The sequence below is a fragment of the Rana temporaria genome, chromosome 6 (genome assembly GCF_905171775.1).
Source record: "Rana temporaria chromosome 6, aRanTem1.1, whole genome shotgun sequence".
In the NCBI taxonomy this organism is placed as follows: domain Eukaryota; kingdom Metazoa; phylum Chordata; class Amphibia; order Anura; family Ranidae; genus Rana; species Rana temporaria.
In genome coordinates, this window is record NC_053494.1 from 181,136,408 (window position 1) to 181,161,636 (window position 25,229).

Here is a 25,229-nt window from a genome sequence, read left to right on the forward strand (position 1 = left end):
CTGATTATCTCTTCTGTTCTGGTACTTTTTTGTTCCACTTTGTCTCATGGTGGATGTTTGGTTGCCCCCTACATTGTCACCCGAGCCCAACATTTTATCAGGTAGTTCCCCTTAATGGTGTTTACTTGCCCTGTTCTGGAACATCAGGTTCCATAGTTAGCGAGGTTGAAAAAGACACCAACCCATCTAGTTTGACCAACAACATTGATCCTTTGTGTCCTTTTTCTTGCTTTTGTCCCTTTTTATTTTTAAACTAGTTTCCATTGGGAGTTGGTTGCTTCAAATGGCCTTGTACTAAGATTACAATGTCTAAAAATTATTACATTACTGTGTCCCTCAATAAAGTCCATTTAGGGACATAAGAACCCTGCAAGTACAGCATAAAGTCCTGTTCTTACAGTGAAATATTTTGTGTTATGCCCTTAAAGGGGTTGTAAAGCTTTGCATGTTTTCACCTTAAGGCATCCTATGCATTAAGGTGAAAAAATATCCAATGCTTACAGCCCCGCCCCAGCCCCCCATTTACTTACCTGAGCCCTCGAAAGTCCTGCGTTGTGAACGCGCTGGCTTCTCGGCTCTTCATTGGATAGATTTATAGCAGCACAGCCATTGGCTCACGCTGCTGTCAATCAACTCCAATGATGAGAGGGGCGGGGCCGAGTCCTGTAGTTGGCGGCTATGGACTCGGGAGCGCGCCCACAATGTAACCCCCTTCGGGAAAGGAACTGCACAGTGGAGGGAAGTATGGTATGTTTGTTATTTAAAAAATAAAAATGTAAACCTTTACAACCACTTTAACCACTTAAGGACCGCCTCCTGCACATATACGTCGGCAGAATGGCACGGCTGGGCACAAGCACGTATATATAAGTCCTGTACTTGTACCCAGCCGTGGGTCGCGGGCGCGCCCGTGACCCGGTCCGAAGCTCCGGGACCGCGGGTCCCGCGGACCCGATCGCCGCTCGAGTACGGCGATCGGTCCCCGGAGCTGAAGTACGGGGAGAGCCGTGTGTAAACACGGCTTCCCCGTGCTTCACTGTGGCGGCGTATCGATCACGTCATCCCCTTTATAGGGGAGACACGATCGATGACGTCACACCTACAGCCACACCCCCCTACAGTTGTAAACACTCACAAAGTGAAGCCTAACTCCTACAGCGCCCCCTGTGGTTAACTCCCAAACTGCAACTGTCATTTTCACAATAAAGAATGCAATTTAAATGCATTTTTTGCTGTGAAAATGCCAATGGTCCCAAAAATGTGTCAAAATTGTCCGAAGTGTCCGCCATAATGTCACAGTCACGAAAAAAATCGCTGATCGCCGCCATTAGTAGTAAAAAAAATAAAAATGCAATAAAACTATCCCCTATTTTGTAAACGCTATAAATTTTGCGGAAACCAACCGATAAACGATTATTGCGATTTTTTTTACCAAAAATAGGTAGAAGAATACGTATCGGGCTAAACTCAGGGGGAAAAAAAATTTATATATGTTTTTGGGGGATATTTATAACAGCAAAAAGTAAAAAATATTGCATTTTTTTCAAAATTGTCGCTCTATTTTTGTTTATAGCGCAAAAACTAAAAACCGCAGATGTGATCAAATACCACCAAAAGAAAGCTATTTGTGGGGAAAAAAGGACGCCAATTTTGTTTGGGAGCCACGTCGCACGACCGCGCAATTGTCTGTTAAAGCGACGCAGTCCCGAACTGTAAAAACACCTTGGGTCTTTAGCCAGCATATTGGTCCGGGGCTTAAATGGTTAACCACTTCCATACCGGGCCTTTTCTGGCACTCCTCTCCTACATGCAAAAATCATCATTTTTTTTTTTGCTAGAAAATTACTCAGAACCCCCCAAACATTATATATGTTTTTTTTAGCAGACACCCTAGGGAATAAAATGGCGGTCATTGCAACTTTTTATCTCCCACGGTATTTGCGCAATAATTTTTTAAACGCCTTTTTTTGGGGGGAAAAAAAAAACGGTTTCATGAATTAAAAAATAAAAAAACAGTAAAGTTAGCACAATTTGTTTGTATAATGTGAAAGATAAAGTTACGCAGAGTAAATAGATACCACTCATGGAATGGCGCCAAACTTCAGTACTTAAAAATCTCCATAGGCGTTGCTTAGTTTTTTACAGTTAACAGTTTAGAGTTACAGAGGAGGTCTAGTGCTAGAATTGTTGCTGGCGCTCTAACACACGCGGCGATACCTCACATGTGTGGTTTGAACAGCGTTTACATGTGGGCGGGACTTGCGTGTGTGTTCGCTTCTGAGTGCGAGCTACTGTGGACAGGAGCATTTAAAATTTCTTTTTATTTTACTTAATTTATTTTATTTTTACACTTTTTTTTTTTGATCACTTTTATTCCTATTACAAGGAATGTAAACATCCCATGTAAGAGGAAATAGTGTGACAGGTCCTCTTTATGGAGAGATGCGGGGTCAGTAAGACCCCACATCTCTCCTCCAGACTGGAAAGCATGAGTATGGGAAAAAAAATCACGGATCTCATGCTTTCAGCCGCAATTGTGGCTTTTTTAACATTCCGGTCCCCGGGCGTGATGTCATAACATTGCGCCCGGGCCGCCGCCGTTCATAGAGATGACTGGTGACCATCTGGCCATTGGCTCGCGCTGCTGTCAATCATATCCAATGGCCGCCGGCTGTATCACAGGAGCACGCCCGCAACAACTCATCAAGGTGATGAGTTCCTGCGAGGGGGAGCCGAGACAGCCGCCGAGGGGCCCCAGAAGACCAGGTTTTTGGGCCACTCTGTCCAAAACGAGCTGTACAGTGGAGGTAAGTATAACATGTTTATTTAAAAAAAATTACTTTACATACCCTTTAACAAACACTTTAATGTTTTTTGTATGCCAGTGTCTAAACCTCCTGAAGGTGGCAGTATAACCCAAATATCTTAGACACATTCTTGTAGGTGATAAAATCCACTGAGGGATAAGGGAACACAGTAAGTATAGGATAAACTCTTTATCTTGGGTCCATTAAGGAATATGGGTCCCCCTTTCTCTGTGCTATGGCATTGGCTCGCTTACAAAACTGGAGCATTATGGTTGGAGGTAGGGTTATTGGGGGGGCTGGGTTAACTTTTTGTTTGTTTGTTTGCCTGTTTCTAATCCTCCTAACAGTATAATCAAAATATCTATGAATTATTATCCGGTGTCCTTTAAAGGATTTTACAATGAGTCCAAAAATAGTATTTTTATGGAATGTCACATGAGTAACTCGCATAGCAACAGGATCACTAGCCCTCCGCCTGCCCCTATGGCGTCACTTCCTTGCTGGTTGAAACGCTGCAAAATCTCACTTGCTAGTAACGGGGCAGTGACACAGACAACATTGCTAGTTTGGGCAACGAGGGAGCAATGCAATAGGAACAGGCGAGTGTTGTTGTTTTTTTTTTTTTTTTTTTTGCTGTATGTTATTACACTTTATTTTCATTGCTATTCGGACTGCCTTGTCAAATCTGCCCATGGGTGTTCATCCAGGCTTCATTTTTTTACTCTTGTACGGCCTGAAAAGTACAATCAGGTGTGTGCAGCTCTATTTTAAAGCTTGGTCAGTGTTCAGCCTTCCGTTTCATACGTCACATGGAGCAGGACGTTAGATGGAGAGGGCTGCAGGTACTCTTAGCTCTGTGAGGTTGAATTGAGCCTGGATTGCGGCTCTGAGTGTATAGGAATTAGAAAACAGTATTTTTTCAGTGGGAAAAACTCTTTTCACGTGGGAAAATAGTCTTGCATGGGATAACATCGGTCTAATGATGTCAATAGCCACAAGCTAGCAAGGTCTGTGTGTTTACAGCAGCTCTTTGGTAAATCTGAGCATCCAAACACTGGATACTGCTTACGCTATAAGGAGGCGTATTCAATCGCTGAACCATATTAACCAGCAATACCCTGAATGCCGGGGTTTTTTTTTTTGTGTTTGTGGTATAATAAATACCCCATGCACTGTATGATCATTCTGAATCTAAATTAATGAACTTGCTGATTTCTCCTTTGCAAAACCATACTGATCTCTTGTACAACAGTAAAAGATTAGGTGCCTGGTATAGCCCCTGTGAAAATGTTATTGGTCCAATGAGTTTTAGCTGCTAAAGGTCACTTTTGGGAAGGAGAGAAAGGGGTACAGGGCTGAAGAAAAGTTCCTTAGAGCTCTTAGACACCAATATAAGCTTGATGTTAGGGAAAGGCAGTCTTATCGTAAGTGGAATTCTTGAACGGCCTCTATAAGTTCTTTAACCACTTCCCGCTGCGATCGGTGAGTCGGAGAACAGATCCGCCAGCCCTGGATGCCTACCATAGAGATTTTGGGCGGAGCAGAGGATCACCAGAGTCTCTGATCGTTCGGAGGCCGGGCGCGATGTTATGAAGTCACGCCCCTGCCTTAATAAAAAAAAAATGGTGCCGTCTTTGCCGTGATTGTTTTTTTTTTTTTTATTTCAGGCTTCCCAGCCTAGTGGTGAGATGTGGGGTCTTATTGACACCATATCTCACTGTAAAGAAGACCAATCATTCCATATTCTTATTACAAGGGATGTTTACATTCCTTGTAATAGGAATAAAAATGATATATATTTTTTTAAAGTGTCAAAGTAAAAATAGAATTTACAAAAAAAAAAGTGCCCCTGTCCCCGTGTGCTCGCATGCAGAAGCGAACGCATACGTAAGTCCCGCCCACATATGAAAACTGTGTTCAGACCACACATGTGAGGTATCACCGTGAATATTAGAGTGAGAGCAATAATTCTAGCCATAGACCGCCTCTGTAACTCAAAACATACAACCTGCAAAGAAAATTAAAGCGTTGCCTATGGGGATTTTTAACTACCGGAGTTTGGCGCCATTCCACGAGGGTGTGCAATTTTGAAGAGTGACATATTAGGTATGTTAGGTATCTATTTACTCGGTGTAACTTCATCTTTCACATTATGGACAAAATTTGGGCCAACTTTAATGTTTTTTGTTTTTTTTTAAAGCATGAAACATTCTTTTTGACCAAAAAAAGTGTTTGAAAAGTTGCAATGACTGCCATTGTAATGTTTGGGGGTTCTATGTAATTTTCTAGCAAAAAAAATGAAGATTTTTACATGTAGGAGCGAAGTGCCAGAATTGGCCCGGATGGGAAGTGGTTAAGAAGAATATAGTTGATTGAAAACAAAAACCACAGTTTAAAATTTACAAGGTATCTGTCCAACCAAGTGGCAAAAGTATTAAACCCCAGCTGTAATTGCTCCATATGGTTCTGCCTGTCTCTGGATGGAAGGGTCCCAGATGTGTCACTGTACGTTAGTGATGTTGCTGGTGTGATGGTCAGTGACAACAACCGCAGGGAAGATGAACAATTGAGGAACCCCTATTCCGTTCCTGGAATGGGATAGGGGTTCCTCAATTGTCCATCTTCTAGACAAGGCTGTTCAATAATTCCACCATGTCTTTCCTTAACATCAAATTTATACTTGTGTGTAAGCGCTCTAAGGAACTTTTCTGCAATACTGATCTCTTGTACCCATCACAATCGTGGCCTATTGTGCAGTCTGCTGATGCTTTATACTTTCTTGTCAATGACTTCAAATGCCCCATTTTTACAGGTCCCACTTCGAGCATGCTGTGTAATTTCCCAGAATGCATTTCCTTAAAGTAAAACATGTTCTGAGAGAAATCGTCAGATCTACCAATCGGTGTACAGTACTTGCTCCAGGTCTGTGACTCTGGTAACTCCCCCGACTTGCTCAGAAGAGGAATTGGCCATTTTTTTTTCTTCTTGACTGATTACCATTTACCCAAGACCAGGGAGTGTCTGAGTTCTCTATAGCAGTGGTCATCAACTCCTGTCCTCAGGACCCCCTAACAGGCCAGATTTGATGCATTTCCTTGGGGAGATGCAGACTAGAATACTGCAATCACTGAGCAGCAAATGATATCACCTGTGATGTATTTCAGTTATCTTGCAAACCTGGCCTGTTAGCGGGGCCCTGAGGACAGGGTTGATGACCACTGCTCTATAGGCTCAAACCTGTATGTTTACACAAGTATAAAAATAGTTTGATGGCACAATTCTGTCTCAATGGTTGGTCTTCATTTACTGCTGTAAGTAGCCTTTCTAGTGAACACTCCGGCTAAACAATGGATCTATACAAAATGGCCGCCTTTCTACATGTAGGTGGCAGTTCTCCTAAATGGATTTTAGCAACATTAAAAATGCATTTAGGGATAAGGAGACTACCGCAGTGCTACAGCCAAGATGCGTAATACAATTCTTATTATTAACATATTTAGGTCTAATGAGTCTTGAGGGCCTGCAATAGAAGGAGTTAATTTGTTTTTCAGGCAGCCAGGAAAACCTAAAGGAAAAGATTGTCAGCTTCAATTAATTAGCAAGTCACGTCCTTGTTTCTATGCTTCCTATTTACACATGAAAGCATCTGGCCGACTGGGGACTTGTGCGCGAAGCTTAGATTATTCCTGTGACAGTTCAATGACGAACGCTCACAAAACAATTTCAGACTTGCACTGAAAATGTAATTAATGATGTGAAAGATTTGCTCCAAATCTTTCTTTTCTCTCACTTATCAAACGCTTGGGGGGGGGAATTTATTTTCTGAAGGAGAGTACTTTTAAAATACTTTGCCTGCTACTGAATGGAAACTAGCAAAGGACAAAGAGAACTATAAAAGGGGCAACAAGAGGTTTTTGATATTTTTATTTATTTATTTATATAGCGCTGACAATTTATACAGTTTTTAAAGGCCCCCATAGACTCCTCGAATTTTGTCGGGAAAAATGTGAGCTGTTGGTGGCCGTGCAAGCACCACCCAGCTTAAAAAAATATCAGATAAAAAATTGCCTGAGCTGAGTGGAAATGTTTTGGCACAAGTGATTACATGTTATCAGATACAGCTGTCTCTGTACAATAGCCGGCGGTGGAGATTGATTTTGTTTTCTCATTCAGCCGAGAAAATGGAGCCATCCATGCTGTACATTCACACCAGTCCCTGCCCTCACAGAGCTTACAATCTAAGGTGTATCTACCATGCAAATATACACTATATTACCAAAAGTATTTTGCATGTCAAATCGCACCAGTGTGAACCAGGACTCAATGTGATTTATAAACTGTACCACTCAGTTGAACAAATTGAAATCTGTGCACACCCTTAAATGAATACTTTGTTGAAGCACCTTTTGATTTTATTACAGCACTCAGTCTTTTTGGGTATGAGTCTATCCGCCTGGCACATCGTGACTTGGCAATATTTGTCCACTCTTCTTTGCAGAAACACTCCAAATCTGACAGATTGTGAGGGCATCTCCTGCGCACAGCCCTCTTCAGATCACCCCACAGATTTTCAATTGGATTCAGGTCTGGGCTCTGGCTGGGCCATTCCAAAACTTTAATCTTCTTCTGGTGAAGCCATTCCTTTGTTGATTTGGATGTATGCGTTGAGTTGTTTTCATGCTGAATTATGAAGTTCCTCTTCATGTTCAACTTTCTAGCAGAAGCCTGAAGGTTTTGTGCAAATATTGACTGGTTTTTGGAACTGTTCATAATTCCCTCTACCTTGACTAACATGGAACTGGGTTTGGGACTTTGAATGAGGCATGTGGATGACACATGCCTCCATCCCTGAAAGTTGAAAGAAATAAAGGGTTGGGACTTTAAATGAGATGTGTGTTGATGCAAACAGTATGTATAAGTAAATAAATAAAGTAGTATAGCGTAATTAACTTTCAGGAATGGAGGCATGTGTCATCCACATGCCTCATTCAAAGTCCCAAACCCAGTTCCATGTTTATCAATAGGGATGGAGATGCGATTTTGATGCTTATACATTTACCCTTATGCGTTTTTTCCAGTGCTCTTTATTGATACACCTATTTTAGATGGAGGCTGGCTGGTGACACACACCCCTAAGTCACCTGCTCTCCATCTACTCATTAGCACTTGTATGCCTCTACTGAGGAAACTAGAAAAGTTTAGTTAGGACCACAGGAATGCAGAGAGCCTTGTAAACGGCCTGTGGCTTATCCATATATTTGCAAATGTCTGCTTTTAACATAGAGTTGAATTCGGCTTCAAATTTGGTTGGTAAGTTTGAGCCTGGTTATTACGCTATACTACTTTCTTTATTTATACATACTGTTTGCATCAACACACATCTCATTTAAAGTCCCAACCCTTTCTTTCTTTCTACCTCGACTAAGACCCCTGTTCCAGCTCTAGAAAAACAGCCCCAAAGCATGATGCTGCCACCACCATGCTTCACTATGGGTATGGTGTTCTTTTGGTGATGTGAAGTGTTGTTTTTGCGCCAAATATATCTTTTGGAATTATGTCCAAAAAGTTCAACCTTGGTTTCATCAGACCATAACACATCTTCCCACATGCTTTTGACTTCAGATGTGTTTTTGCAAAATTTAGCCAGGCTTGGATGTTTTTCTTCGTAAGAAAAGGTTTCCGTCTATCCCATAGCCCAGACATGAAGAATACGGGAGATTGTTGTCACATGCACCACGCAGCCAGTACTTACCAGATATTCCTGCAGCTCCTTTAATGTTGCTGTAGGCCTCTTGGCAGCCTCCCTGACCAGTTTTCTTCTCGTATTTTCATACATTTTGGTGGGACGTCCAGTTCTTGGTAAACTCACTGTTGTGCCATATTGTGGTGACACCATCAGATCAGTTAAATTCTTCCCTCTTTGTGTCCTGCTCTGAAACATACCAGGGAATCTTCTCTCCCCTGTATTGACATGTTTTGTGCTGTTAAAGTCCATTATGTGGCTACAGCCATTTTTGTTCTAGTGGAGGGCTCTTGCTCCATCATTGTGAGGTGGCCAATTCAAACCTATAGTCTAAAAGGATAGGGTTTCTCCCTTCCCTGTTAAGGCACACACTATCAGGTCCAATAGAAGCTTGTTCCTGAAAACCCAAGAAGCACCATTTTATTAAACTGGAGAGTGCAAAATATGGTGCAGCTGAGCATGGTAGCTAATCGGCTTTTAACTTCAGCTTGACAAAAAAAAAACTGGAAGCTGATTGGTTTCTGTGTAGCGCTGCACCACATTTTGTACTCATCCGTTTTAGTAAATCTACCCCACTGTTTCTCAGCTTTACAAGGCTGCTCCTTGAGTCTCTGTTCACACATGTACGTTCTAGGAGGAGGCTGTTCAGGTTATCTTCTGATGACAGTTTCCAGAAGAAGGTGCTACAAGCTGATCTCTGAGTTCTACCAAGCCCTTCCTGGCCTGTTGGCATTGGGTGGGAGAGGTTGTATAGAGAATGTCCTAGTAGTTCTTTTTTTTGCCATTTTCAAATCCCCTGAAGTTAGATACTGTACTCCAGAAAATGCTTTTTACTTGTAACAACTCCTACTTGGTTGAGCTAGGTGGTGTCGGCAGGGCTATCCACTGAATGGATTTCAGCTGATGAAGCAGCAATCTGACAAAATTTGATCCATGTCTAGAACAACTTAATTTTTCTGTAGATTCATTTCTGGGGAACTTTTGTGCAAATCTGAGCCCTGTTGTGGTGAGTTGGAGTTGTTAAAATTCTTGCTAAACGGGATGTTAAAATACTGGGCCAATGGGAAATATCCATAATTGGCAGATAACCCTGTAGCTGTGCATAAAATGTTTCCATACATTGTGGGATTAATGAAAAAAAAAAAATTACATGAAATAAAGCTTGAACAACATTGGATCGGTTGTTCATTGCAAGCAAACAAAACAAGGACGTTGCTTGGAATTAGCAATGACGCCACTTTTATCCAGACTTGTTTATACATTAGTTCTGTGATGCCCAATAACAATGTGCTTTTTTTTTTTTTTTTTACGACTACATAGATGGTTATTCTTATGAGAGAAATGCGATTGAAAGCTGGATTAGTACAAGGAGGACCAGTCCTATGACCAACCTTCCACTAGAGAACCTTCTTCTGACTCCTAACCGAACACTAAAAATGGCGCTAAACCGCTGGCTGGAGACCAGGCCTGACCAGAAAGACAAGCAAGCGACGACTTAATTTCTATAGCCGTAAGTTACTGACATTACCTTATGTGGGGATGTAAATAGCAGAAGCATTTGTCTGTCAATAACCATTGATTTACCAAGAAAGGGGAGATTGCTTAAAAAGAGTATTTTACTGGAAGTGTTTGCACTTGGGATCGATTTTCAATCACAGAGGCGCGTCTCTGCATTATGTCTGTGATCTGTGCTTTCCGACAGAGCGATCACAGGCATTCTGCATGCACTTAGCTAGTGTACATGAAGTACCCAGGGTGCCATTTTTTTTAAAATCAGAAATAAAGTTTAGTAAACTTTAACAAAAACACCAGGATGCCATTTTTTAACCACTTACCCCCAGGACCATATTGCTGGTCAAAGACCAGAGCACTTTTTGCGATTCGGGACTGCGTCGCTTTAACTGACAATTGCACGGTCGTGCGATGTGGCTCCCAAACAAAATTGGCGTCCTTTTTTTCCCACAAATAAAGCTTTCTTTAGGTGGTATTTGATCACCTCTGCGGTTTTTATTTTTTGCGCTATAAACAAAAATAGAGCGACAATTTTGAAAAAAATGAATATTTTTTACTTTTTGCTATAATAAATATCCCCCAAAAATATATAAAAAAAATTTTTTTTCCTCAGTTTAGACAGAGACGAATTCTTCGACGTATTTTTCGTAAAAAAAAATTGCAATAAGCGTTTATTGATTGGTTTGCGCAAAAGTTATAGCGTTTACAAAATAGGGGGTATTTTTATGTCATTTTTATTAATATATTTTTTTTACTAGTAATGGCGGCGATCAGCGTTTTTTTTTCGGTACTGCGACATTATGGCGGACACTTCTGACACATTTTTGGGACCAGTGGCATTTTTATAGCGATCAGTGCTATAAAAATGCATTGGATTACTATAAAAATGCCACTGGCAGTGAAGGGGTTAACACTAGGGGGCGGGGAAGGGGTTAAGTATGTTCTTACTGTGGGGGGGGGGGTGGCCTCACTAGGGGAAACACTGATCCTCTGTTCATACATTGTATGAACAGAAGATCAGCATTTCCCCTGCTGACAGGACCGAGAGCTGTGTGTTTACACACACAGCTCCCGTTCCCCGCTCTGTAACGAGGGATCGCGTGTGCCCGGCGGCGATCGCGCCTGCCGGGCACACACACACGGGATTTGGGGGCGCGCACGCGCCCCTAGTGGGCACTCTAAGAGCTGACGTTATACTATGTGCTCTTGCCCAGGAGAGCCGACCTGCCGCCGTAGAATGACGGCGGCTGGTCGGCAAGTGGTTAAACAGCCCATTAGAAACCACAACTACCCACCCATTGTTTTAAAACATGCAGTGGCAGTGGAATGGTTAAAGAGAAGCTCTTAGAAAAAGTTGCTGGCCTTGAACAAGCATGCAAAAAGAAAAAAAGTTCCTGATTTTTTTGAATGCGTGTTGGTAGTCCATATAAAATGAGTAGCCTGCCTTACCATAACATGGATAGGCAGTTATGTTTTTTTTTTTTATTTGATTTTTTTACATATAGGAAAAATAGCTTATGCAGTTAAATAGTCTCAGTCGGCATTAAAACAAAAGAACGGCATCTTTGTAACATATTCATTATTACATTGCCATACCTGTAGGTCATTTGGGCCTCCCCAGAAGGCTGGTCTAAAAGCTTTGTTGGCAATCCTCATGTACTGCCTCGTGGCTAGGATAAAAAGAAACACATTGGTTTGGGCTCCTGTAATGCTGAGAGTGAGTGTCTGCATTCTAGCAACAAAGCAGGACATGGGATATTGTTGGGAGTTTTCTGGCCAGGCTTCTGGGGACCCAAATGGCCTAAAGGTATGACAATAAAATACATGAACATTTTACAAAGCTGCAAATTTTTATTTTTTAATTAATTTTACTTACTGAACGCCCCTAACTTCATAGGCTATTTTCTGGAAAAGGTGAATTTGGCCTTTAACAATGCAAACATTCCATGGGAAGTATAATTTTTTTTGTGAGTTATTTTTATCCCACCTAGTGCAATTCCATTAAAACATTTATTAAAGAATAAAAAGTGACACTTAAAAACGTAGGTGGTATATACGCATGTCAAAGCACAATATAAACAAAACACCTCTAGGACTGCTAGAATACTGCAAACGTGCAAGAAGACCAGAAGGTGTCTGTGATGGCTGGGCTGACGCGTTTCAAGAGAGAACCCTCCACTGAGTGGCTCCTAGAAAGAGGGTTCTCCCTTGAAACACGTCAATCTAGCCATCACAGACACCGTCTGGTCTTCTTGCACGTTTGCAGTATTCCAGAGGTGTTTCATTTACCGTATTTATCGCGGTATAACGCGCTCCCGCGTATACCGCGCACCCCTAAAGTGACCCCGAATCCTGTGGAAAAAAAGTTTTTTTTTTGTACTTACAGTTTTGGTGTCTTGCGCGGCGTCCATCGGCGGCCTCGGCCGGTCCGGCGTCCTTCTGCGGCTTTGGGTGTCCTTTTCGGCGGGTCCGGTGTCCTTCTGCGGCTTCGGGTGTCCTTCTGCGGCGGGTCCGGTGTCCTCTTCGGTGGGTCCGGTGTCCTTCTGCGGCGTCCTCGCTCGTTTCCCGCACCGAGTTTTGAATACTGCGCCGACATATACCGAGCGCAGTACACTCGGGTATAGTTGGGCAGTCTCGGCAACTTCCGCGCTCATGTCCTGGACGTACAGGACGTCAGCGCGGGTAGCCGAGCATTGCGGACAATACACGAGTGTACTGCGCTCGGTATATGTCGGCGCAGTATTCAAAACTCGGCGCGGGTATCGGCGTATACCGCGCATCCACGATTTTGCCCTGATTTTCAGGGCAAAAAAGTGCACGGTATACGCCGATAAATACGGTATATTGTGCTGTGACATGCGAATACCACCTATGTTTGAGTATTTTAGGTGTCACTTTTTATTCTTTCATAAATATTTATAATAGAATTGCACTAGGTCGGAGCGCCCTTCTTTTGTTTGTCATCATTTTCTGGCACTTTTGGATACCCATGGTCATGGAAGGGTAACAAGACTCTGGGTGTGGATAAAAGGGATTGAGAGGTGCACATTTCCTTTCCTTGAGCATAACACCTGAGCACAGGAGCGTTACATTGTTTTTTTTTATCCAGCTGAGAATGAGATTTAAAAATTAGTCACATGGATAAGTTAGAGAGTGTCAGTGTTTAGACGGCTGAAGGTTTTCCTGAACTTGCTGTGTCTTTTTTTTAAGGTCTTAGAGCAGAAAACCAAAGCGGACATCAGGAATGTCGCTGTTATTGGTCTCTGTGATTCCGGAGGATTTGTACTTCGATTTGCACAAGAAGCGAATCCCAAAGGGAACAAGCTACGGCTCCTGAGGATTATATGTTTTTGAAGTGTTACTGCCTTATTTATGACGACGAGAATAATGTTCCCAGCCTACTTTACAAACACGTAATAGCATAGAGCTAACCATGTCCGATGTGTAGGAAATACCCTGCACTGTGTGTAGATACATATGTTGTATATAGAAATGGATTATGTGAAGATTTGTGCCTATGTTAATAAAAAAAAAACTGTAAAAATCGAAATATTCTACATATGCTGTATTCTTGATAAAATCATTTTTCAAGTTTTGCATGTTCAGTACATTTAGTTGTACATCATCTGTAATGTTTTATGCATCCTACAAGCTCTATTACTTTACTTGGTGAAACGCGTAGCAGCCGGCCCACTAATCTGATGCCGTCTGGCCTCCTGTCAGTGGCATGAGATACGGCTGTAGACGTCGCAAGTGTTGGGCTTTTTAGATGAAAGTCTGTTCTTTACAAATAAAGTGATCCTTTTATGATTTACTCATTTCTGCACACTGCTGTTGTTTCTCTATTACTTTAAAGCACATTTGTTATCAAAGGGATAACCTTTCCATCTGCTGTGAAGCATGTATCACACACAATGCTGAACTTTGTTTTTTGCCATGATAGTAGTCACCCCCTCATCTTTCACAATGCAGTGCCCTGTGCCAAGGTAAGAATCTTTAGTTCCTGTTCACACCAGAATTCCATGCGGGAAACCCAAGTGCCCCGCGAATTTCCCGCACTGCGTTCAAAATGCCCTGGCTGTGCGATCTGCTGCAGGTGTCGAGGTAATTACACAACACATATCCAAACTTACACTGAGAGCAGCTCCAGGGTAGAGGGTGAAACTTCCACTCCACAGCAACAAGGACCGGGTGATGAAGAGCCGTTCCTGCCAATAACAGCATCTGTATTTATATCTGTGGGCAGGCTCTACGCGTTTCAGAGCTCCACTCTGTTTTCTCAGTTGACATTCTTCTTAATTTTTAACATAACACACGCTCCTGTTTTCAGCATTGTGTGGTGCCATTGTAATATCCATGGCAAGTGTTGAAGGGCAGTTATGAGGCTTTACAAATGCTGAATGTGGTCCGTTTCACATGGGCTTCAGCTTGTATAAGAGCAGTGTGAACAGAAAGATATGACAAAGCGCTTTCAGCAAGCTTTGTTGAAGTGATTAAAGTACCATTCAATTCCAGTTTATAAATGTTGAACAGAGATCCTAACGGCATGCCACCTTAAGCAAGCTGCTAGCAGGCTTTCAATACGTTTCAAGCCTGCTGGCAGCTTGCTTAAAGTGGCAATCAGCACTCCTATTAAGGATCGGTGTTCAGCATTTACAAACTGGAGCTAAATGGTACTTAAAAAGCTTCAACAAAGCTTGCTGAAAGCTCTGCAAATGCTTTGTCATATCTTGCTGTTCATACACAAGATGAAGCCTGTGTAAAACAGGCCAAACTGCCACAACAATAACAAACAGGGTATGTATGGTCACACACGTGAACAATCCGTTAGTTTAGAACAGGGATATGCAATTAGCTGACCTCCAGCTGTTGCAGAACTACAAGTCCCATGAGGCATAGCAAGACTAACAGCCACAAGCATGACACCCAGAGTCAGAGGCATGATGGGACTTGTAGTTTTGCAACAGCTGGAGGTCCGCTAATTGCATATCTCTGGTTTAGAACAAGGTCAGATTAGCACTGGAAGTTCTTGTGTGAAGGTCTTCTATGGACTTTGACTACTTCTAAGAATTCAATACAAACACATCAGTCTATAAAATGTTTTTTTTATTCCTTATGGAAGTACAGTAGATGTGCAAAAAAGATAGCTACAGCCAAATGAAGATAACAAGTTGTAAAAATAAATAAGCTATATTGGGACATAACATATCTGTGAATGTCTTGTTAACATTTTTATTTTTTTTTTACACTGACCTGACACATTACAAGTATATAAGGCCCCGTTCACATAAAGCGATTTGAAGTCATGGGCGTAATCGCCACAGGATTCCAATTCGTGGCAGAATGCACAACACAAATTTTGGTACAATTATCCTCAATTGTACACCAAACGTGGTGCAATTCTGCCATGATTGAGCTTCTTTTGGGTGACAAATGTGCATAGGGCGGCCCATTAAACTGAATGGATTGCCTTATGAGCGACACACATTTCCGCGTGTAAATCGCGCTTTAAAAATCGCAAGGTCTGAACAGGGCCTTATAGTTGTCAGGAAACCTAAACATTTTGTGTGTGTGCAGAGAATAAACTTTTGAAACAGTTGCCATAGAATGCAAAGAAATTTCGGTTTACCCCAAAACTGTAATGCTGAACAGTTAAGAAACAAGAACATATAAATAGAGTCCTCTTAAAGAGAACCAGTCACCTAAGCACCGTGAAGGCAACCATTTCATTTGGGTGAATTGGTATTCATAAGATAACCATATGTCTAATGATGGGGGAAGAGAACGTCCTCACTGAGCTAATCCAAAAAAGAAGGTTCCCCCACCAGGACTAGGCCACTATTATAGTCACATTCCAAAATATATAAGCAGTTTCCACCTATACATCTCATGAAATCTTATGGTACCATTTCATTACCCATATACAATTCTTCCCTAGAATAGCACCTTAGAGGTGGTTGTTTATACAAAACAAGAGTAAAGTGCGATAACTGCCAGAATGGATATTTGTCATATTCATAGATTAGCTCAGTGCAAAAAACAGCATTGTTGAAGCCTAAAAATGCATGCTATATATACGGCTAAGTATGAGTTCTTAAAGTTAAGTATAAGGCCCCTTTCACACGATCGGCCCGCTCGGATCCGCCTGTCCGTTTTTCAGGCAGATCCGAGCGGGTCACTCATTGACTTCTATGGGAAGTCGGATGTTAGCGGAGATGTGTCCGCTTACCATCCGATCCGACAAGATCCGCTCAGACAGATGGCGATACGTTCGCCATCCGTCCAGCGGATCAAACTGGATGACAATGGACAGGCTGTCTGTTTTCATCCGATCTCCCCATAGAGAACAGCGAGGCTCTGACAGGTCCGTCCCTGCAGTGTGAGTGGAGACGTACCTGTCATCCGCCTGCTCAGCGGGGATCAGCCTTAAAAGAGAAATCTACCATGCCCCCAAAACAGACAGACCTCAGATGCACCCTTTGCTGTAGGCCCATTATGGCGTATGGAGCTGCAGAGCACATGCCCCAAATCAAAGCAGAGGTTGGCTCCTGGTGCTATAGATACCCGGTTGGTGTAAACTGCCTCTGAGCCCTGGTTATGTTATATTATTATGCAGGGCCTGGGGTGGGGCTTGGCTTATTTGTCTTTTAATACTACACTTTCCTTTAAAATAACAATAAGGTTATACAATATGTACAAGAGAAAATTAAATCTGATTATTTTATAAAAAAAATGCACATAAATTATGTTATTACAGCTTACCTAACGTGACTCCCCTGTATAAAATATAACCGATTAGGATATTCCTGTAAAATATACATTTATATAGCTATATAACATCTACATTTACCTTAATAACCCTTTTGCTGGCTAACACAGCAGTACAAAGGTTAAAACAATGCTCAAAACCACCAAAAAAACAAACAACCAAAAATATAATTATATTGAGTCAAGGGAATAGTGTATGTAAATGGATGTCCCAACATAACTCCTCCTCCTTAACAAATAGGCCACACCCACTTCCAATCCCTATTGCGCTGCTTGTCAGAGCAGCTGAACTAAGTATTCGCACCTAGTGATGAGCAGGGTGAGTGACCCTCTGGATACCGAACAATCATCCCTACCATCAATATAATTATTGCATTCTTCTTCTTTAGACTGCATTTTTGTTGCCAGGACATTGTATATCTCATAGCCAACCAGTCCCCTTTGTGCTGAAGGCAGCCTATGGCAGGTCTAAATGGGTTTGCACGCAAAATGAAAATTGGACCTCTGTTTCCGAGTGTGTGTATAAGAATATATATATATATCAAGATGTACCTAATAGGAATTATTGTGATAATTAAGAGTTAATTATATTGCATGTGGTTCCTATATGGTTTGATAATTCAAATAGAGATGTGCTTTTTTAGAACAGGGGTCTCCAAACCGTCTAAACACAGGGACAGTTTACTGTCCTTTACATTCTCTGGGGGCCACAATGTGGCCAGTGTGAGCAGAAAATGCGTTGGCGTCAATGGGAGTGGACAATGCTTCATCATTGGTATTGGTGGGAAGAATAGTGCCAATTGTTGGTATCAGGGGAAGGAATAGTGCCCTATCATTGGTGTCAGTGGGAAGAATGGTGCTCCAGTGTGGATGTCAGTCTGAGGAATAGTCCCATGTATTAGGAGGAGCAATAGTGGCAATCACTGATATCAGGGGAAGGATAAGTCCCCTATCATTGGTGTCAGTGGGAGGAATGGTGCCCCATTGTCCAAGGACAGGATGATGGCAAACGAATAGGCGTGTCAGGCCCCCAGGCTGCAGTTTGGAGACCACTGCTTTAGAATATGTAGTGTCCTTTGCTTGATGAAGGAAGTGGTCCAAAAGCTTGCTTGAGGGACACTTCTCATCACTGTACAAGATGGATACGTCTCTGAAATAAAGGCTGTACGTTTTGAAGTTGTGGAGTGCGGCAGTCTTGGGCTATTATAGATAAATCTTTCAAGACACAATCTACCTGAATTTTTTTGTAATCCGCTGCACAACAGAATTTAGACTGATCATGGGGTGGGGCTAGAATTGTGAACAAATCAGACTCACAGTGCAGTCAATCTAACACAGGGAGTTTGCCAACAGGAGCAAAGATCCGAAGAGTGTGGTAATGCTCCATTCATCCAGTCAGCAGAATGGGAGGGAGGGGATGATGTGGTATTGCATGCTTGCAGGGAATAAATGTGAAGTCCTGGCTCTGAAAGTTCAGCTTGAAGCCAGTACAATGATGATAGAGCTGATCCCCTGTTCTATCCTCATGAATTCCAATAAACTATCTGGCCATATATTTAGAATACTGTTATAATCAAAGGAGTTGTAAAGGTTTGTTTTTTTACTTTCTAAATAGGTTCATTTAAGCTAGTGCATTGTTGTTTCACTTACCTTTTCCTTAGATTTCCCTTCTAAATGTTTTTTTTTTCTTTGTCTGAATTTCTTACTTCCTGTTCCTCCTCGGTAAGCTTGCCTTCATCATCCAAGCTGTTCTGGCTGGGGGTTAGTCAGCGTGCTGTGAACACAGCCTCTCCCTGCAGGGATCTAGTCCCAAGGGAGGGGGCGAGCACACTGACTAACCCCCAGCTAGAACGGCTCGGATGATGGGGGCAAGCTTACTGAGGAGGAACAGAAAGTGAGAAATTCAGACAAAGAAAAAAACATTTAGAAGGGAAATTGAAGGAAAAGGTAAGTGAACCAATAATGCAATAGCTTAAAGAAACTTATTTAGAAAATAAAAAACAAACCTTTACATTGAAGATTCCTATCTGTGTTAGTGTATAGAGCAGTGGTTCTCAACCCTGTCCTAAAGTACCCCACAGGCCATGTTTGCAGGTTTTCCTTTATCTTGCACAGGTGCTTTAAATCAGAGTCAATGGCTTGGTATTTTGGACAGCTATTTTATCTAATGGAAATTCCCAAAACATGGCCTGCTGGTGGTACTTGTGGACGGGGTTAAGAACCACCAATATAGAGGATCCAGTTTTCAGTTACCACGGAAACCCACTCATCCGTCTTTGGATATTCATCTACTGAATTCAGGGTTATCCCCATCCTACATTCCCAGTCATAGCATAAGGCACCGGCTAAACACCAAAGATACATTTCGAACAATAAAATCATTTTACATGGCTATGCAGATAAAACGATTTTTAAAGGCACCACTGTATATTATATAACACTGACATTCCAGTTATGAAGAATTCTGACAGACCGCGTGTCCCATTATTTACATTCAACCGCGCCATCATCCACTGCACATGCTGTGTTCCTGAGGAAGACCTAGGACTAAATTCAAGACTGGCGCACACAGAAAGGCGACACGTGGCCACGTACTGCATTACTTTTTTTTTGATACACCAGTTTTTAAAATGAAGCCGTGGAACATACTGCAAACCAGGTAAATGCTTGCTTGACTTATTTTGACTGCAGATAAAATCATGCTGAAGAACAGAAAGATCTGTGAATGTTGGTGCACATTGCCCACGGGATCTCCTAATAAAGAGGAGGATGTGGGATCTTTGCAAACCAAACGCAGAGCTGTGTTTTCCTTTGTACATATGGTAACGTCTGTTGGTATTGTCCCAAAGAACGAATACATGAAGAGTCCTCTAGGGTTGCTGCGCGTTCCTCATCTGCACCAGGCAGTGAAAGACCCAAATGAGGAATCTAGTGCATTGGTTCTGCATCAATAGGTCAGTTTCCTATGGAACTGTTCTATGAATAATTCCAAGCGAGTCACTGTAATCCAGAAGTATCATCAGGTACTGACCAGCAGCTTTTGGCTTTTTCTCACAGAGTCACCAAATCTATTATCCATAACTTTGCTTTCTGGAAACCCAGCCATTGTTACAGATGAAGGGTTTGTAAAGAAACCTCACATAATGATGTTTAGAAAGTCGTTTACATTCCAGACTGTTAAAAGATGAAAAACAAAAGTTTTCCTGCCAAGAAATCCAGAATCCTTGGAGATTTAACAGTGAAGTAAACATTTGTAGGTCCCAGGAACCAATGAAATAGAAGGTAGGAGTGGTCTCCAAAAAGCAACGTGACCTTTAGTGCTCTAGTATTAGTCTTAAAAAACAAAAAAGCCCCCAAAACGTTGTGCCGGTTACACATTTGACTCTATGAACGATCGCTTTGGTTTCGTAGAGGACATTGAGCCCAATTTGGAGTCTTTTGCCAAAACAGATTGTGACCTCAATATTGCCTCTTGGTATGACTTGGCAACAGCCTTGGAATCTTGAGAGAGGCTGGACGTCTGACACTTTCCATCCTCAAAGTCCTTTGCGTACACTCCATTATGAGTATTCCCTCCATATACGTTCGGCATGGTCTTATTTAGATTGCTATAGCTGGTTACCTGCCTTGGAACGAACTTCTCAAAACCTGCAGATGACCCGGTGGCAGGAGGATTGGGGTTCAAGTCTGTTTGGTTTTGCCAGCTCCGAGCAGGCGGAACATTCTGCTGGAAGGATCTGGCGGTTTTGTCCATGATCCCCATGAAGGGTATGTTTCGTGGTCTCTGGTCAGCTGATGCACTTACAATTTGGTTGGGCTTATTTTCTTTGCTGCGCACATCAGGCCCTTTAACACCTTCAGAAAAGCTACTGCTTGAGGTCAAACTGTGGGATGCTATTCTTTTGCTTTCTGTTATGGCTGCAGGTTTTTCAGGTACGGGAAACCCCACTAACCTTTCTGCAGTTTTAGAAACGAAGGAACCTGAAGCCTTATAGGACTGCACAACCTCACTGGGCTGCCTATGGATGGCAAGTCCTGATGGGACCTTTTCTGTGTAAGCAGGACCACGAGCTTCTACCGTTGGACCTCTCATACTGGCTTGGTTAGACGATGGTCTCAAAGGAAGGGGGCTTGGAGGTGCCAAAGTAGAAGAAGCAGCCTGGGTTTTCAAGGCAGAAAAACTATTGGTAGACCTAGACAGAGATTGCAAGGAATTCATGTGCTGGTTGGTTTTAACGATCTGTGCCTGCTTTGCTGGCCTTTGCACCAGCGCTTGTTGCAGGCAAATGTTTTTCCCCGGATGTTCCTCAGACAATTCAGTGTGGAATTTCTGGGTAATATATTCCGCAGCTCTATGGTTGTTTGGTACATCCAGTGGCTTTGAGTTTGCTGGGAGAATGTCTGAAGAGGGACCGTCATCCTCTTGGATCTCCTCAAGGCTCAGATGATGGTCCAGTGTTTCTTCCACAGCTTCATCCTCTTGGTCAGAGTCATTGCTTGGCGGAGGAAGAGGCTGGTTCTGTTTCTGCTGTTGGCTCTTTTGATGCTGTTTGAACTCCTCTTCTACACGGGCCAGAAGCCGCTTTATTTCCTGGTTGTTGGGGCACAATTTCAGAGCTTCATTTAGATCAGCAAGAGCAGCAACAAACTGCCTGTGTAAAAGGAAAACAGTAACACATGAATTATTGATACAAAGACACAAGGGAGTCATTTGTACAATGAGACCTTTTCTTCTACAACAAACAGTTCCCATCAAGTGGAGTCATTTTCCTGATGAAAGCAGGTTAGATCGAACGAAGAATGGTCTGCCGCCATCATTCAGCTCCATTCACTTTTAACTTGTTTCCATTTAGAAAATTGTTCAAAATTACCCAGACTAAATAAACATACATTAACTGATGAAAAGTACTTTGTGATTATTTTTCTTGGCGTTGGAACAACAAAGAAAAACCATACACAAGCCCAGCTGAATGCCAAACTGTTTGGTATATGAACCATTCGCTTTTAAATGACACTAATGCACACGCTCCGAAATTCCGACAGCAAAAGTCCAATTTGAGCTTTTGAATGAAAATTCCGACCTGTGTAGACGCCATCGGATTTTTGCTGTTGGAATTTCATGGTTATGGCTACCATAACCCCAGACGCCTCTTCAAGAGCGTGTGGTCCGCTTCAAGATAAAAGTGGTCTCTGCAGCAGATTTGCCGCAAGATCACTTTTATCGGCGACGGGAGAGGGTCCCCCCCCGTCGCTCTCTGGTGCCCTCCGCCGCTAGCGGCTGAGGCGATCGGATCCTCTCCCTAGTCTGACATGGAGACGAGTGAGGGGAAGATTGTCCCCACCCGTCTTCATGTCATTGCAGGGCGGAAGCAACGTCAAAACATCAGTTCTGCCCATAGCTCTTAAAGGGACATTTTTTTTTAAATGACATTACTTTTTTTTTTCTTTTTTTTTGCATTTTTGTGTAAATATGAGATCTGAGGTCTTTTTGACCCCAGATCTCATATTTTAAGAGGTCCTGTTATGCTTTTATTTCTATTTATTTAAAAGAACAGTTTAAAAATAAAAAGGTAAAATAAATAATAAAAAAAATGTAAACACGCCCCGTTCCGCGTCCGCATATGAAAACGATGTTCAAACCACACATGTGAGGTATCGCCACGATCGTTAGAGCGAGAGCAATAATTCTAGCCCTAGACCTCCTCTGTAACTCAAAACATGCAACCTGTAGAATTTTTTAAACGTCGCCGATGGAGTTCAAGGGTAAAGGTTTGTCGCCATTCCATGAGCGGGCACAACTTTAAAGCGTGACATGTTGGGCATCAATTTACTCGGCTTAACATTATCTTTCACAATATAAAAAAAAAATTGAAATAACTGTCTTAAGACCGCTGCACAGATATGGTGTGACAAAAAGTATTGTAACGATCGCCATTTTATTCTCTAGGGTGTTAGAAAAATATATATATATATATATATATATATATATATATATATATATTAAGGGCTCCAAATAATTTTCTAGCAAAAAAAACAAACAGTTTTTAACTTGTAAACACCAAATCTCAGAAAGAGGCTCGGTCCTTAAGTGGTTAATATAGTTTACATGAGGAGAATTGGAGTTTCACTCTAATCAAGGATAGTTTACCTGCTGTTCCTCTTAGCTCTTGCCCGGGCGTAATAAGCTTCATAGCACTTTGGTTTCAGCTCTAGCGCCTTGGTTGCAAGTTCTTCAGCCATGCCAAAGTCCTATACAGGGGGAGAGATGATAATGTAAATTGACAGTAAAGACTTTACTTCTCATTCTGGGTTCAAACACTTTCATTGCCAGGCAATGTTATCATATTATGAGCAATAAACACATATTAGTGCACTAATAGTTAGAAATACATCACCGCAATTGTCAAACCCAACACGGCAAATATCAAACATTGGTGGTACCAGGATACCGTACCTGAGGCCCCTTAATACCACAAACACTGGGTGAGGGATCTTGTGAACGAGGAGGGTCTGTACCTACAGCCACCTGAAAAACAAGCAACATGACCTTCACCAGCCCTTCCAGATGGAGAGCTCTGTATGGCAATGCTTGGCCATGGCAATTGGCCACTTAGGAACTGTGTATCCTATATTTGGAAGGGGAGGCGGTCACATGCTCCCCCATACCCTTAAGTACATGGAATTTGGTTGCAATAAATGGAGTGGGGGGAAGCAGGACAAACATCAAACCTTTCTTTGGGAAACCTGCACTGTACTTTACTTACATTTGTTTTTCGGCGGCATCTGGATAAGTTCAAGTAGAGGGAAACACGCAGCTCATTAAAAGCTTTCATTTCTTCTCCAAAGCCCTCCCGGGGAAACTTCCTGAGAGCGTACTGGTACCTTTGCGCAGCCTCTTTCATCTTCCCTTTCTACAGGAAAAAGATAAACAATCAGTGAAGCAGAGGAAACATTTTCTAAACTGGACCAAAATTCACCCTGAAACGTTTTACACCTATGTGTGGGCAAATGATCTACGGTATGTACACTTCTCTACAGTGGCTGCCTGTGCTTAAAGTGATTGTAAAAGCTCGTTTTTTGTTTTGTTTTTTAAACATGTTATACTTGCCTCCCCTGTGCAGTTGGTTTTGCACAGAGCAGCCCAGATCCTCCTCTTCTTGGGTCCCTCTTTGCTGTTCCTAGTCCCTCCCTTCTTTTTAATGCCCCTTAGCCAGCAGCTTGCTACAGGGGTCACCCAAGCCGAGTCAGCGCTCTGTGTATCCATTCAGACACAGCACACTGACCCCTCTCTCCGCTGATTGACTTTGACTGACAGCCGCAAGAGCCAATAGCGCTGCTGATCTGTCTTAGCCAATCAAGACGAGTGTACTGAATGGCTGAGGGGATCTTGGACATCTCTGGAGAGAGAAGGCACTCAGGTAGGTAATTGGGGGGTGCTGGGGAGGTTGCTACACACGGAAGGTTTTTTACCTTAATGCATAGAATGCATTAAGATAAAAAAAACTTCTGCGTTTACAACTTCTTTAAGGCCCAACGCCAACCAACATTTTTGCTAGTTTTGGACCAAAGAAAGGTTACTACTTCTCTCACTACTGGGGAAAAGGTTTCTTTAATTCCTGTCCAAGAAACAAACAGCGGAATTAACTAGATTCCTGCACTGTTATAATTGTACAGGAAACTGTCAAGAGTGAACTAAGCATATAGATTGGTACGAATAGACTTTAAACCAGTTTCTATTTCAGGGGGAAAGAAAAAAGCACAGGTCTGTACCCGATTAACAGAAGAAATACGGTCGTTTTTGGTATAGAAACCTGCTGCAAATTCCCACCAGGTGTTGTACGAGACAGATCACGACCATCGCTCTACCCATGTAGTGATTACACTACACAAGCAGAGCCTTCTAGATTCCCAATCTGAGCTAAGCAAAGAGCAGGAATGAGCAGAGAAATGGGAGTATGCAGCTCCAGCTGTCGTTCTCTGTACTGTATTGGTCAGAAAGACCAGAACAGAGAACTGTGCTCCTAACAAAGGGACCTGTGCCACTCTTTTTAATTAGGAGCAGCCACTGCTCTGTTTTTTATGTTTAGGAGAGTGGTGCAAGCATGGTGCTTGCCTTACTCGTTAATTCCTCCCAGAGTGTCAGTGGGGACAGAGACTAAACAAACGTGTATTTCTTGGTGGAGGCTAAAAAGAATGAAAATCACCAAGTTTTTATTGCTATCTATTTCTTTCTGTCCCAGAGTATCAGTTAGAGAAAGGAAAGGGAAATCTCCCGAACAGGCTTTCGTACAACTTTGACAAAGTTGTATTTCCCATCATAACCAAAACTAAGAGCTAAAAACCAAGCAAATGTGGGTTGATGTAATAAGAAGGGTAGTTTTGGGTAGATTTTCTTTCAA

General features: G+C 42.3%; 2 protein-coding genes across 4 annotated transcripts in view; one reads left to right on the top strand and one right to left on the bottom strand.

Annotated features, from left to right (window-relative positions):
* The window catches only part of WDSUB1 (WD repeat, sterile alpha motif and U-box domain containing 1), a 61,101-nt gene extending 47,221 nt beyond the window's left edge, over positions 1–13,880 (top strand). For both annotated transcript variants that reach the window (XM_040357902.1, XM_040357903.1), the window contains 2 exons: positions 9,871–10,060; positions 13,273–13,880. In XM_040357902.1, the coding sequence (XP_040213836.1) occupies positions 9,871–10,049 (179 nt within the window). In that variant the 3' untranslated portion in view covers positions 10,050–10,060; positions 13,273–13,880. The remainder of the gene's footprint in view (positions 1–9,870; positions 10,061–13,272) is intronic.
* Positions 13,881–18,945: 5,065 nt separating this feature from the next.
* Positions 18,946–25,229, bottom strand: part of TANC1 (tetratricopeptide repeat, ankyrin repeat and coiled-coil containing 1) — a 330,651-nt gene continuing 324,367 nt past the window's right edge. For both annotated transcript variants that reach the window (XM_040357904.1, XM_040357906.1), the window contains 3 exons: positions 23,595–23,741; positions 22,979–23,079; positions 18,946–21,482 (listed from right to left, as the gene is read on the bottom strand). In XM_040357904.1, the coding sequence (XP_040213838.1) occupies positions 20,201–21,482; positions 22,979–23,079; positions 23,595–23,741 (1,530 nt within the window). In that variant the 3' untranslated portion in view covers positions 18,946–20,200. The remainder of the gene's footprint in view (positions 21,483–22,978; positions 23,080–23,594; positions 23,742–25,229) is intronic.